Below are 13,228 nucleotides of genomic sequence, written 5' to 3'. Positions count from 1 at the left end.
CGTAAATGTCTATGATTAGATTTCACCCTGGGGCCGGAAGGTGATTCCTTGATCAGAACTTTCCCAAAGCAGGTTCTGAAATCTCACTGCTTGGGTTCAGATCTCAGCTTCACCACCTCCTAGCGCTGAGGGCGTGGGCAAATTGGGGAGAGTAACAATGCCTGCTTTGTGGGTTTGGGAAGGATTGAATGAAGTAACCAAAATGAGCAAAGAGCCTGGCCGAGCGCCTGGTCCAGAGCAAGTTCCTCAAAAAGAACAGCTATTATTCATATTAATTGTCATCATCAGAAGCAATTAACATGTATTTAACTAACCAATATAACTGCTGCTTTATCCCCTTCTTTGATGCTTCCTCAACATTTCTGAGATAAAGAAGTTGATTTAAAAAAAAAAAAAGTTGATTTTTTTTTAACCTGTTGATTTCCAAGAAGAAATGCTGATTTCTTAAAGCAAAATATGTTGAGTAACCACTTTTCTTTTGGCTGCAGTGGGGTTTGGTGGGAAGGCTACCTTTTGAGCTTTCACAAATCAAAGCCTCCGAGGTGGGTTTTTAAAAGGAATACTTGCTCGGCTTGGCAGCCAGAGTTCAAAGCCCTGGTGGTAAACTGTAAATGCTAGCCTTTAATTGTAAATGAACTCTCCCGGGCAACAGGGGTGTAGAGTCAAGTAAACATTAACACCTGATTCTGCTAGGATCACTAGTTGCCTTTTACAATCCAGCACCTTCCCCCTTCCCATTTTGCAGACCTGTTTTTGAATTGAAATACATCTTGGGGAAAGCTGGCTAATGTCGTGAATAATGGGGTTGCCCACACGGCTATCCCTGCAGTTGACTTCTCTCCCTTTGTCACCAAGCTGTGCCTTATGAAGCTGTCTCTTTGGCATCTATGTCCTCCCCAGGGGGCTGGCCCAAACTGCAGGGTTTTACCTAGAGAATTTGTTTATTTTATTTCAGGAACATAAGATTTTATCTAAGGTGCTTTGACACGGCTCATAATATTGCTCTCCCTCTGCATAAACAGCAAATTCTTTCCGTGTTCACACTGTTCATGTCTTGGGCAGCAGCTATTCAAGGCTGTGCTGGAATTATAGGCCACTTTGTTTGTGGAATAGCTTGGGAAGCTTGGCACCATCGATCTGCATCAGTGCCTCTGGAATAGCCTTTGCCTTCTCCTTAAAGATACTATCTAAACTGTGAAATTCATTAAATAGCCCCAGAAATGGATCAGGTTATTTAACACAACATCCCTAATGGTGCAATATCTCAGCTGTCTGCACTGATAGTGAACATTGTCTTGGATAGTGTTATCAGCCCAGGACACCCGCTATGAATATTGATCCTGAGCTTGTTACAGCCATCACTTGCCATCAGGACAGGTCAGGGTTGGAACCCACCTAGCATCAAAGCAATTTAAAGACAGCACTCAGGCAGAATTTTAATGCCCACGTTGGAAAAACAAACCAACTCCATGCACAGAGGGAAGGTGGCTTGCTGGATATAGGAACACCTCAGGTATGAATACATGTGGGAGGATGTTAGTGAGTGAACACAAGACCAAATTGTACCTATCGGAGGTCTCACTAGCTCCTGGTCATTTACAAAGCAGGTGGCCAGAAAGACAATTCCCTAAGGCCCCCCTCCCCTCACCAAATTGAGGAATTTTGCCTGTTTGTTGGGTGGGGGACTTCTGAGTTGGGTGAGTCAAAGGGAGCATGTTCTATCCCTTCAATGTTGATGGGAGACACTACGCTGTTTCTTCTGCGTCATCTATTTCCAGAAGCCACACACGGTAACTTGTAGTACTGTACTGAGCACGCGTATCAGAAATAGAGGGGACAAAAATAAAGGACGAGAACAATTAAAAAGAACCAAAAGAAGTTCTTAAGATTGAGTCTTAAAAAATGTGGCCTTTATATGCTCTTGTCTTTGTCTCCAATTTGTTGCTTCTCCCTTTGCTGCTCCTTTTCTATATTTAACACCTGTCGACTTCAAAGGAAAGGTGATTCATATCCTTTAAACAAAATTTTTTTGAGGCAATTTATAAAGCGAAATGAAAATGACCCAGATTGGGGCTGCTCTTGGCTGTCTGCAGCCTTCCCTGTCTCCCTGGCTTGGGTATAGGGCGCCTCTGGAATGTCAGCCCACCTTCCGGAGGAAAATGGCTGCAAGATTGCTAACAGAACAGATAAGACCCATCGTGGGAGGCCACAAATATCCCTTCTGGAGCTACCTTAGGGAGATCTATTTCTACTCTGAAGAACCCAAATGTGGAAGAAATATGAATGTGCGCGGGGAAAAAAGTAACAGGAGGGTGAGCTCAATATGGGTGAGCTCAATATGGGGAGGGAAGGAGAAAGAAAGGGAAAAAAAAAAAAAATCAAGTGAGATCTGGGTGAGAAAGAGTTGTCAAAACAGAAAGCCAAGTACCCTATCAGTATGTGTTCCGGAAGGTTCTCTGATTTGCAATCCAGCTTCCTGGGTGCCACCGTTTAGTTCCAGGGTCACCTTTTCTTTGGTTTTCACAGGGCGTGCATTCCCTCTGGTGGGAGGTGGGCCAGGGGCTCGGGCAGGGCACTTCCCTTCCTGCTTTCCTGTAAAAGCACAATCCATCAGAGCTTTAGGACTAGAGCGGGTTTGAATTTCGGCAGGGCTTTAAAGTCGGCAGGGAATACAGGGGCCGCCTCTGGGAGGGGCCACAGGTTTGAATGAGAAAAGCTACAAGGAACCGGCGCGTAGGGTCTTCCCTTCCATAACAGATGGGATTAACAGCGCCCCACCCACCCCTCCACTTTAATGAGCGAGTTTCTCCTCCTCTTCCTACAGCTACCTTCTCGGACAATATTAATTGCCAAGTCATTGTTTGGAAGCCCCATGGGGCAGGGAAGAAAGGAACAGCAGAATTAGAAGTGGTTCTGGGCAGAGGGGTAGGAGAAGCCTCAGAATTTGCTGCTGGGGTAAATGCTTACTGCTCACAGACTACTCCCCAAGCGACAAAAGGAGAAGGAATGTTAAGATGGGTCTGGCTGGTGGAAGTTTCCCCCAAGGACTGATGTTCATCATTCCAGGGGACTTGGCGGGGCAGATGGGAGCCCGCTCGATTATCTGTTCTCTGACTTTACATTCAAACCAGACAAGCATCTTTTAACTTTTTTTCCCCCCTTCTTCTTGGGACTAGAAGGGGATGGGGGGGTGTCAAAGATGCAACCTGGGTCCCAGAGACCCAATTTCTGTTGCACATGATTGAATCTGTGACTGTGAGGAAGGACTGAAGGGCATCAGGGCTGTGCTTGGCGGCTCAGCGAGCCAGGCTCATCTCACCTGGCTCTGAGCCCGCAACTCGCCAAGGTTCCCAAAAGCGGCGGGACACCCTAGCGGGGGCTCGGACCTCTCCCCCAGACCCCTGCTCTTCTGTGACCCGGCGCCGCTAGGCTCCGGCTCTGGGCAGAACGGAAAGCCTCGGACTCCGGGCAGGATTCTCCTCCTCCATTTCTGACATGGCAGGATATCCTGGAGAGGGTACTGGCCCGGGAAAAGAAGACCTCTCGGTTTGAATCCGGCCGCTGTCACCAGTCAACAGTAACTTTGGGCAACGGACTTCTCACCTTGGAATCTCAATTTCCTTATCTTTAAATGGGGATGATAGTGTTGCCAGGCCACTCCCTCCTCACAGGGATGCTCGGAGAACCAAGTGAGATCGCGCAAGCCCAGGGGCTTTGTAAACTGTAAATTGTGGGAACACTAGAGCTTTTAAATCTGAGGTGACCAGGTCTGAGACCATCACTGTGATTCCCTGGCGGGGCAGGAGATGTGCGGAGCGTTGCCTTCAAGTAATCACTGCTGGCCTCAATTATATCCCCAATTCAAAGTCACCGGGGAAAAGTCACAAACCGAAGCCCAAATCAGTGTGTGTATGGGGGGGGAGGGGATCCCCAGGATGGAATGGTCCCGCGATCCCTCGCTCGCGCACAGCCGGAGTCCCCGTGGGTCGGGCAGAGGCGCGCGGAGCCGGCGGCGGTGTATGGGCGGGCGCGCGCACCGGGCTCACGCAGGCGCCCCCGAGCCGAGGCGAGCTGCCCCGGCGCGGTGCAGGGCAGTCTTGGGGCCGCTGCGAGCGCGCTCTGCACGTGGCGGGGGTCTGGGCCGCGCAAGTGCCAATCCGGGCGCAGCGCCCCTGCGGCTCTCTCCCAGCCCCGCCTCCGCATGCCCCTCCCCAGATCCACTTGGCCGCCCCGACCCTCCTACTGGCGGGAGAGCTGCGGCCCGGCCACAGCCGAAGGCAAGCCAGAGCGCGGCCATCCCGGACCCCGCGCCGCCGGCCTCGGGCCCGTGGGCGGCGGGCATGCTGGCATGGCAGGACGGCGGGGCCAAGGCGGCTCCCTCCCACCACAAGATCTCCTTCTCTGTCCTGGACATCCTGGATCCGCAGAAATTCACCCGCGCTGCGCTCCCGGCCGTGCGCCCTGCTCCCCGGGAAGCCAAGAAAAGTTTGGCAGAGGCCGAAGCGGGGAAGGACGCCAGCCCAGGGGACTCAACTCGGCAGCGGGAGACCTCTGGTAAGGATGCGAAGCGGCCCCCGGGTCTCGGGAAGCCCCAGCCCAGATGATGCGATGGGGTGGCTGGGAGGTGGGTGGACAACCAGGGACCCAGTGAGTGGCCGTTAGCGGAGCCTTCACCAAAGGGAGAAGGCTCACAAGACGAAGTGCAAAGCGTTGCCTTGTCTCTGTGTTGGAACTGAATTGAGGCAGAAAAGAGGCCCCCAGCATCCTGGGTCTGGGATTTGCCTCCCAAAGGCCGTCCCTGCTCACCGGCCAAACCACTAAGCACCACAGCTCTGTTTTGCTCGCAGTGGAAACTAAACAGCCAACGTCCACCTTATCCAGGCTCATTCATTTATCGGGCATATAACGCACCCACCACGTGCCAGGGCCTAGACCACAGATAAAAGTCATGGAAAACGGCGAGGTAGACAACATGATGAATACTGCCCCCATTTTATGGACGAGGAAGCTGAGGCGAAATCATGTGTCGGTGTCTGGAAGGGAGTGCGAAGTCAGGTTTACGCACCTAGTGCCCACTTCCAACCATCTCGACACCTGCAGAGATTCCGCTGCCCCACGCGCTCTGCTCTCTCTCCCCAGACCCAGTCGTTGACTGGGGCGGGAGCAGGGGTGGGGCGGGGTAATGGGAGGCCTTTGGTCCTTTCTCCTCGAAAGGTTTTTTCACTTACTCCTAACTCTGGCGGGCACCTGATGAGGGGTCTGGGAGAGTTTGTGTCTGGAAAGACGGACAAAAGACAGCAGGATCCGTGCTGGGTGGAGCGTGGGCAGGAGGTTCCCTGGAGGGACGCCGAGTCAGAGGCGCAAGTCCGAGAGAGGCTGGATGCGGCACAGCCCCCCGCTTCTCCTCCCCAAGTTTGGCAGTGATTGGGGCTCGGGGCGCCTCTGGCGGCTGTGCTTGGGCCCGGGTAGTCCGCCTGGTAATTGTTTGGATCGCCCCTCGGAGGGGCCGCTCTCCCCTCCCCCCACAGCCGTGATCGATATTCTATTACTGGCGCCTGCATATCTCCTGCCCGCAGCTTGCAGGTACCGACTTCAAACCCCCTTTCCCTGTCTGATCCTAATATTGTTCGATTAAAACTTACCTTTAATAGATGACATCTATCGATCGGGTCCCGCACAAATCTGAAACTCTATTAACACGGCAGGAGAGAGAAGATGGGAAAGAGGGAATTTCACTTTAAGGGGGGGGGGGGGCGAGGGAGCTTAATAACTTCTTTTTTAATTGCTAGGAGTTCCAGACCAAAATAGGCTTCTAGGGACTATGGAGACAGAGCCTTAAACGCGCTTGACATCTCGATGTCTCAATGTACAGTGATCCTACCCGCCCAATACTGTCCAATATGGTCATTATATTTTCTTAATGGGGGTTGTCATTCATTCATTCAAAATTCATTTCTTGGACGTCAACTAGATAGCAAATGAGTAAAGGGCAAGAGGACACCGCACCCCTAAACCCCAACTCCTGGGAAGGGCTTGCGAGGATGTGTGATCGCGGGGTGGTGGGGGGAGCGAGATGCGGGGGAGAGGCAGAGCTAGGGACTCTGGGGAAGAGCAGGAGGGGGTCTGGCGACCCGGAGGGGCTGGGTCGTCCCGGGCTTCTGGTCACCCTCTCCTTCTCCACTAGATGCTGAGGATCGCGGCGCGGGCGCGTCGTCCCCCTTGGAGGGCTCGGAGGCCGAGGAGGCCGAGGAGGCGGAGGAGGAGGAGGAGGAGGAAGCCGAGGACGCGGGCCAGCGGCGGCCGCTGGAGCGCGCTGCGCGCCTGCAAGCGGACCCGGCGCGCTCCCCCGAGTCCCGGGAGGCGGCGTTGGCGGCGGGGGAGCGGGGCACCCGCGGGCTCGCGGGCTCCCCGGGTTCGCCCGGCTCCCCGCGGCCCCGGCGCCGGCGCGCCGAGCCCCGCTGCGCCAAGCCGAGGCGCGCGCGCACCGCCTTCACCTACGAGCAGCTGGTGGCTTTGGAGAACAAGTTCCGGGCCACGCGCTACCTGTCGGTGTGTGAGCGCCTGAACCTCGCGCTGTCGCTCAGCCTCACTGAGACGCAGGTCAAAATCTGGTTCCAGAACCGCAGGACCAAGTGGAAGAAGCAGAACCCCGGCGCCGACGGTGCGGCGCAGGCGGGGAGCGGCGCGCCCCAGCCCGGGGCCCCCGGGACGGCCGCTGGAGCGGGCGGCGGCGGCGCGGGGGGCAGCCCCGGACCCCCGGGCCCGGGCGCACTGCCTTTCCAGACTTTCCCCTCCTACTCGGCGGCCAACGTCCTCTTTCCGGCCGCCACCTCCTTCCCGCCCACGGCCGCCGCCGCCGCGGGCCCCTTTGCGTCCTTCCTCGGGCCCTCCTACCTGACCCCTTTCTACGCTCCGCACCTATGAACCCGGAGCTTCTCGGGGGTCCACTTCGTTGGGACTCACGAGTGATTGGCGTGGTCGCGGGTTTCCCCATTCCACTGAGGGGCGCCGACGCGCAGGGACCGCCCCCTCGTGGTGAGCGGGGGTCTGCGCGCCCCTTCCTTTCCAGCTGTCGCGAGGCGTCACCAGGGGGCAGGGAGAGGCTGCCCGCCCGCTCCAGCCGCGCCCCTTCGCGCCGCGAAGACCCCCTGAATCCACGCGGTCCACAGAGGGGTCAGGGATCTGCCGTCTTTAAAAGTGTCCGGAGGGAAGGCTGTCCTCGACGCTCCCGGCGTCTGACCCTGGCTCTTCACTTGCGGTCAGGCTCAGTTCCGTCCAAGGGCTCCTTCCGAGAGTCTGGGTGTCCTGAGCAGCGCTAACACGGCTGCGGGGATGGAGATGCCAGGAAGCCAAGACTTCCTGCCCGCCGGTCGCTCACACTTAGGATGGAATCTTCTTCGAACATTTTAGCTCACTCAGAGGGTAAGCAGCTTCCCCCTTTCGGAGCGTGTTGGTTCCCTTTTCATACTTGGTTATTGGCCCAAACCCAGTGATTCCTCCCAGGTACTGAACGAGCTGAGTCCACGAGCACACACTGCCGCTGTGAAATGGACTATTTTTAAATGCACAAAACTGCACATTTTTAGATCTTCATTTAAGATTAAGACTTGAGCGCAATTCTTGTTCCAAACAGACCCCCACAGGCTGTTCCTGAGAGAATAGGTATCTTACTTTTCTGAGAAGACCAGAAGTTTCTGCTAGGCTTTGTGGTTAGACTTAGCTGCTGACGCAGGCGCGATTCGGCTGTCTTGCAGGTTTTTGAGACCAGCTTTGACCAACAGGCAATGGCCTCACGTGCTTAAAATTGATAATGAAGGGACCAGTGGTTCAACTAAAATCTTGAAGTTTATGCCTGAGGCAGTGTTTGATACTCTCATTGGTCGGTCCTGGCATTTCCTAGGCTCCCAAATAGTGAACAGAGCTGGGAAAGGACAGCTCCCCCAGTACACACGACAGTCATAAATTGGACTATTTTTTAAAGGCACAAACTCAACATTGTTAGAGCTTCATCTAGAGCCAGTCTTGTTCCCAACAGACTGTGGGATGGCACAACGTGCAAGAGGTTGTCAAGGGTGTGAAGGAAGTAGTTCTTGGGCTAAAGGAGGACTGTCATTTAGGCAATGTTTTATCCAAGCAAAAACATTCCCATAATGAATTCAACCGTGGGAACTTACTGTATGGCCCTTAGTTCCAACTGCTACTTTTATTATGTCCCTGAAAAAATTATTCTATAAAGTTCTTATGCCAGATTTATTTGGAATACTGCCTTTAGTCTTCTATGTGATATGTTTGGAGTTCATATCTCAGAAACCCCGAGGTTCCCAGCCAGGTCATGTCTATTTCATTCTTACCTTTGTTACTTGAGGTCGGCTGATATCTACACGGATACCATACTGTTTGCTATTTTTTGATAGTCTGTGCCATTAACAAATAAATTTAACGATCAAAGTCTTCTGATAAAGCAAGCCCAGTTTGGTGTCATAAACTCATGATACTATAATTTTGAAATGTCTAGTTCTATTATTATCAGGCATGATAGAAAATATCCCACCTTCTGCCAAATTAAATGAAAACTTCATATTCACCAGATGCTTACAAGATTTGAGAATGGGTATCCTTTAATTACATATGATGTGCTAATTACTTGTTTCCTTCTACGTTAAAGAAGAGTGTCCCCAGACAACCGCATTGTAACTTTCTAAAAGACAATTGATGCCAGATGAGATTAAAAATGCAGTTACTGTAGTTGAGAATGTTTTGTTCACTTTACCTATTGAGAAACACTCCCTCAACAACTGTTCTTTGGTTTTTGAAAAGCAACATCCCATGTGTCATGAACAGGCAGTTCAAGTGCCCAGAGTCAAGATCTGTAACAAGAAGCTGAATTTCTGTAAGATGTGGGGAACATTTCGTCTCTCTCAGGTACCAGCATCACAGAAGACTCCAGCAGAAGAGAGGGACTAGGAAGGGAGGCGGGAGGCTTATCTGTCTGTGGACTAGCATGGAGTGCTATCATTCCTGACCTTTGTGGTTTCTACATATTGTGGCAGAGTAATGCTCCAAGTGTGTGACTTTGGACTTCTGCTGCTTTGAAAGGCCCAGTGGCTTTCCGACCAAATCCTTAGACTCAGTCGATTGATGTGTTTGTCTAATAAATCCTTTTTGTAATGATTTCTCATTTAACTATTTCTTGTTCTCTATTAGCAGAGTTTTTAACTAATTTTATAAGTATCGGAGTTTGTATAGATGTGTCTCCCTCCCCCCACCAGCTAGTCTCCACAAATAGAGGGTATTTCTACCCTAACATGACTTTCTCATGCCATGCTAGATACTTTTCCAAGCCTATGCTGGATAGACACACAGTGGCCATGCTAGCAGGCAGTATCTACAAACACACAGGGCCATTTTCACAGCAAAAGTGAAGTAGCTTACAGAATTTTGTTAGTGGCTACAAATTACATCAACCCCTAAGTACCAGATTTTTAGGACATTAACTTCCTAGACTTTTTTTTTTTTAAGATTTTAATTTATTTATTCATGAGAGACAGAGAGAGAGAGGCAGAGGGAGAAGCAGGCTCCCAAAGAGCAGGGAGCCCGATGCGGGACTCGATCCCAGGGCGCTGGGATCATGACCTGAGCCGAAGGCAGACGCTCAACCATCTGAGCCACCTAGGCGCCCTGTTACAAATTCTTAATACCCCATAAAGAGCCAGGTAAATAACTTTTTAGGCTTAGGCTGTCCATTGGTCGTAGATTTCTTTCTTTCTTTCTTTCTTTTCTTTTTTTTTTTTTTGAAAGATTTTATTTATTTATTTGAGAGAGAGCAGCGAGAGAGGGAACACAAGCAGGGGGAGTGGGAGAGGGAGAAGCAGGCTTCCCGCCGAGCAGGGAGCCCGATGTGGGGCTCGATCCCAGGACCCTGAGACCATGACCTGAGCCAAAGGCTTAACGACTGAGCTACCCAGACGCCCCTGACTCTGATTTATTCTTAAAAATAAAGCTTGTTGCCACTAAAGGAGGTACATTCTGGCGCCACCCAGGCACGCCTTGGTCGTAGATTTCTGATGTTAAAAATGACCATGTTGCCCCTTGGTCGTAGATTTCTGATGTTAAAAATGACCATTGCAGGGACGCCTGGGTGGCTCAATCGGTTAAGCATCTGTCTTTGGCTCAGGTCATGATCCCAGGGTCCTGGGATGGAGTCCCTCATTGGACTCCCTGCTCCGCGGGGAGCCTGCTTCTCCCTCTGCCCCTCCCCTTCCACTCCTGCTCACGCTCTCTCTTTCTCTCTCTCAAAAATAAATAAAATCTCGGGGTGCCTGGGTGGCTCAGTTGGTTGAGCGACTGCCTTCGGCTCAGGTCATGATCCTGGAGTCCCGGGATCGAGTCCCGCATCAGGCTCCCTGCTCGGCAGGGAGTCTGCTTCTCCCTCTGACCCTCCCCCCTTTCATGTGCTCTCTCTCTCATTCTCTCTCTCAAATAAATAAATAAAAATCTTAAAAAAAAAAAAGAAATAACTGATAAGACCTGCTTAACTACCTTTAAACGTTATGAGTAGGCTAAAAGATATTCTTCAGTAAACGCTAATAAGTACACTTTTAAAAACATAATTCCACCTTAAAGTCAGTTGAAGGGAAGCACCTAAGAGTCAATGAATTGGGAAGACCCAGACTCAGGCAAAGAGAAACTAGAAGTGCCCCCTCCCACCTCCAGCTAGAAGCTGGAGGCAAATCCCAGAGGAACCCAGTTGTGGAGACAAAGGGAGAGAGAGCCTTGGAAGGAGGGTCGCTTTCGGGGTCAGCCATGCTTGCCACACCTAACCCTCTCGTGGGCTGTGATTTTCAAGGACTACATGTTCAAAGCCACTTCTACCCCTCTGTAGATATGTGACTACAGAGTTTCTGTGTGGAAAACACGGAGCTTAGTGCCTGGCACAATGAAGGAATTGTTATTCCGCTTGAAGCTAGAAAGGACATTAAGCATGCTGTCCCTAGCCCAACCACCTCACTTACAAAATTTTTATTGCAGTATAATAAACATACAGGAAACTGAAAATATCAGATGTGTACAGCTTGGTGCATTTTTGCGAACAGAATACACCTTTATAGGGCGCCTGGCTGGCTCAGTTGGTAGAGCGTGCGACTCTTGATCTCAGGGTTGTAGGTTGAAGTCCTGCTTTGGGTGTAGAGATTACTTAAAAATAAAATCTTAAAAAAATATACACCTTTATAATCAGCACCCAGATCAAGAAACAGAACATGATGAGCATCTCAGAGGCCCCTTGTGTCCCCTTCCAATAATTACCTCCCCCAGCGTAACCGCTATCCTGACATCTAACAGCATTGATGAGTCGTGCCTGGTTTTCTTTTCTTCTGATTATAAAAATGGAATCCTACAGTACGTATTCTTTTGTGCCTGGATGTCTTTGCTCAACATTATTTATGAGTTTCATCCATGTTGTGGTATGTGGTTGTAGATGATTCATTCCTCCTGCTGTTGGCATAGTATTGTATATACAACTTATTTATCCATTCTACTGTTGGTGGGTAATCAAATACTCTTTCATTATTTTGATTACCGTCTTACACACTTCTTTTGTTAACTATATCTTCATACTTTCATTTGTAATATATCCAGCAGGGGGGTTCCTGGGTGTTCATATGCCTAGCTTTAGTAGATACAGCCAATCAGTTTTCCAGTGTGGTTGTAACAGTTTACATTCCCACCTGCAAGGAAGGGGAGTCCCAGGTGTTCCACATGGGAATGACCACCTTTGTCATTCGATGATTTTGGAAGGTATGTAGTCATGTCACACTCTGGTTTTAAATTTCATTTCCCAACGGGTTATGATATTACTATCTCTCTAGATGCCTGTTGGCCACTGGGGATCTGTTTTGGTGAAGTGCCTAGTTCATATCTGCCCACTGGTGAAATAAATTGAGTCTTAGAGAGGAGATGACTTACTCAAGGTCGTCCGGGTTACCTAAGAAACTGAGATGCAGTGAGGTTATGTGACTTACCCAAGGTCACACAGAGAGTAAGAGAAGAGCAGAACCTGAAAGCTGGGCCTAATAACTCCAGGATGATTTAAAAAAAAATTTTTTTTTTAACTGGGAATATTCACAGGGTCTCAAATATCACCCCATAAATTACTTTATTAATTACAAATGAAAATGGGGTTTCTCTACAATGGTAACATTGAGGATATCACCTTGACCTTCACCAAATGAGACAAATTGATATCAGATCCCTCCTGGTGTAATCAGGATGATTTAAATTGTACATCGGGCCACCAATCATATAAAATATTTGGTAAGTTTTTTTTTTTTTTAAATGATCTGACAGCTGTTTGGGCATTTTGTAATACTTACACAGGTAAGTGTCAGTATTAGAAAGAAAAGGTATTCCATTGCTCCTCCTTCCTCTGTTCCCTGCCTCTTCCTGCCACAGACCTGTATGGAGCACCCATTCTGTGCCAACTGTTTTGGATGGTGGGAATTTATTGATTTATTGAGTTCCCAGGCACAGAGTAGATTACAGTCTGTGTATTCCTATCTTTTCTGCAACCATGGTGGTTTGTGGAGCCAAAAAGAGGACCACCCTTTATTTCCTCTCTACCACTTACTAGCTCTGCAATCTGATGTGAGTTTCCGCAAGTTTTCTGAGCCTAAGAGGCACATAATACGCTCTCAGTAAATGTTAAAGTTCTTCCTGCCAATGTATAAATTGGCTTATACAGGTAACCGACTGAGCCAGCCAGGCACCCTGGGGATTAGGTTTTAAATAAACGCTCTTCTGGGCAGCAGCTGATCACGCAACACTCATCGTTTGCGAGACTTAACCTGGCCAAGAACACTGGGGGCGGGAGAGGACAGTAGACAGTCCACACAAAAGAGCTGAGTGGACGATCTTAGAAAATTACTTATTTTACAAAATCGATTCCCTTCTTGTGAGCCATTTTCTCCTGTGTATAGTCAATACATTTACAAAATGTTCTCCTTGCTTCTGAATAACTGGCAGATCCTGAGGCAGAAGGGGCCGGTCTGGGGGAGATTTAGATCGCATTTTCAGAACAGCATTACCACAAATTACCACAAATGTGCAGGAAGGTTTAAGAATAATCACTAAAAGGCTAGTTTACCCCATTTTGGAAAGTTCTCTTCTTTCACAAATGCATTTTTTCCAAGGGGTTCTAGTTTTGCATAGGGGGCTCACTTTGGTAGATCAT

At 49.9% G+C, this 13,228-nt stretch overlaps 1 protein-coding gene across 1 annotated transcript; it reads left to right on the top strand.

The window, feature by feature from the left end:
• The first annotated feature begins 4,340 nt into the window (after positions 1–4,340).
• Positions 4,341–6,924, top strand: NKX1-2 (NK1 homeobox 2). Its single transcript, XM_035020949.1, has 2 exons — positions 4,341–4,554; positions 6,185–6,924. Exons 1-2 carry the CDS (start codon positions 4,341–4,343, stop codon positions 6,922–6,924), a joined length of 954 nt encoding a protein of 317 aa, XP_034876840.1.
• The last annotated feature ends 6,304 nt before the right edge of the window (positions 6,925–13,228 follow it).

Source organism: Mirounga leonina, unplaced genomic scaffold (genome assembly GCF_011800145.1).
Source record: "Mirounga leonina isolate KUSES-001 unplaced genomic scaffold, KU_Mleo_1.0 Mir_114, whole genome shotgun sequence".
Lineage (NCBI taxonomy): Eukaryota > Metazoa > Chordata > Mammalia > Carnivora > Phocidae > Mirounga > Mirounga leonina.
Note: the sequence above shows the minus strand (reverse complement) of the source record. Positions and strands in the feature narration are given on the sequence as shown.

Bases quoted from the DNA above. Each gene is read 5' to 3' on its own strand.
- NKX1-2 (XM_035020949.1), top strand. From the start codon at position 4,341: ATGCTGGCATGGCAGGACGGCGGGGCCAAGGCGGCTCCCTCCCACCAC. The intron at 4,555-6,184 runs GTAAGGATGCGA...CTTCTCCACTAG, and splicing joins TCGGCAGCGGGAGACCTCTG to ATGCTGAGGATCGCGGCGCG.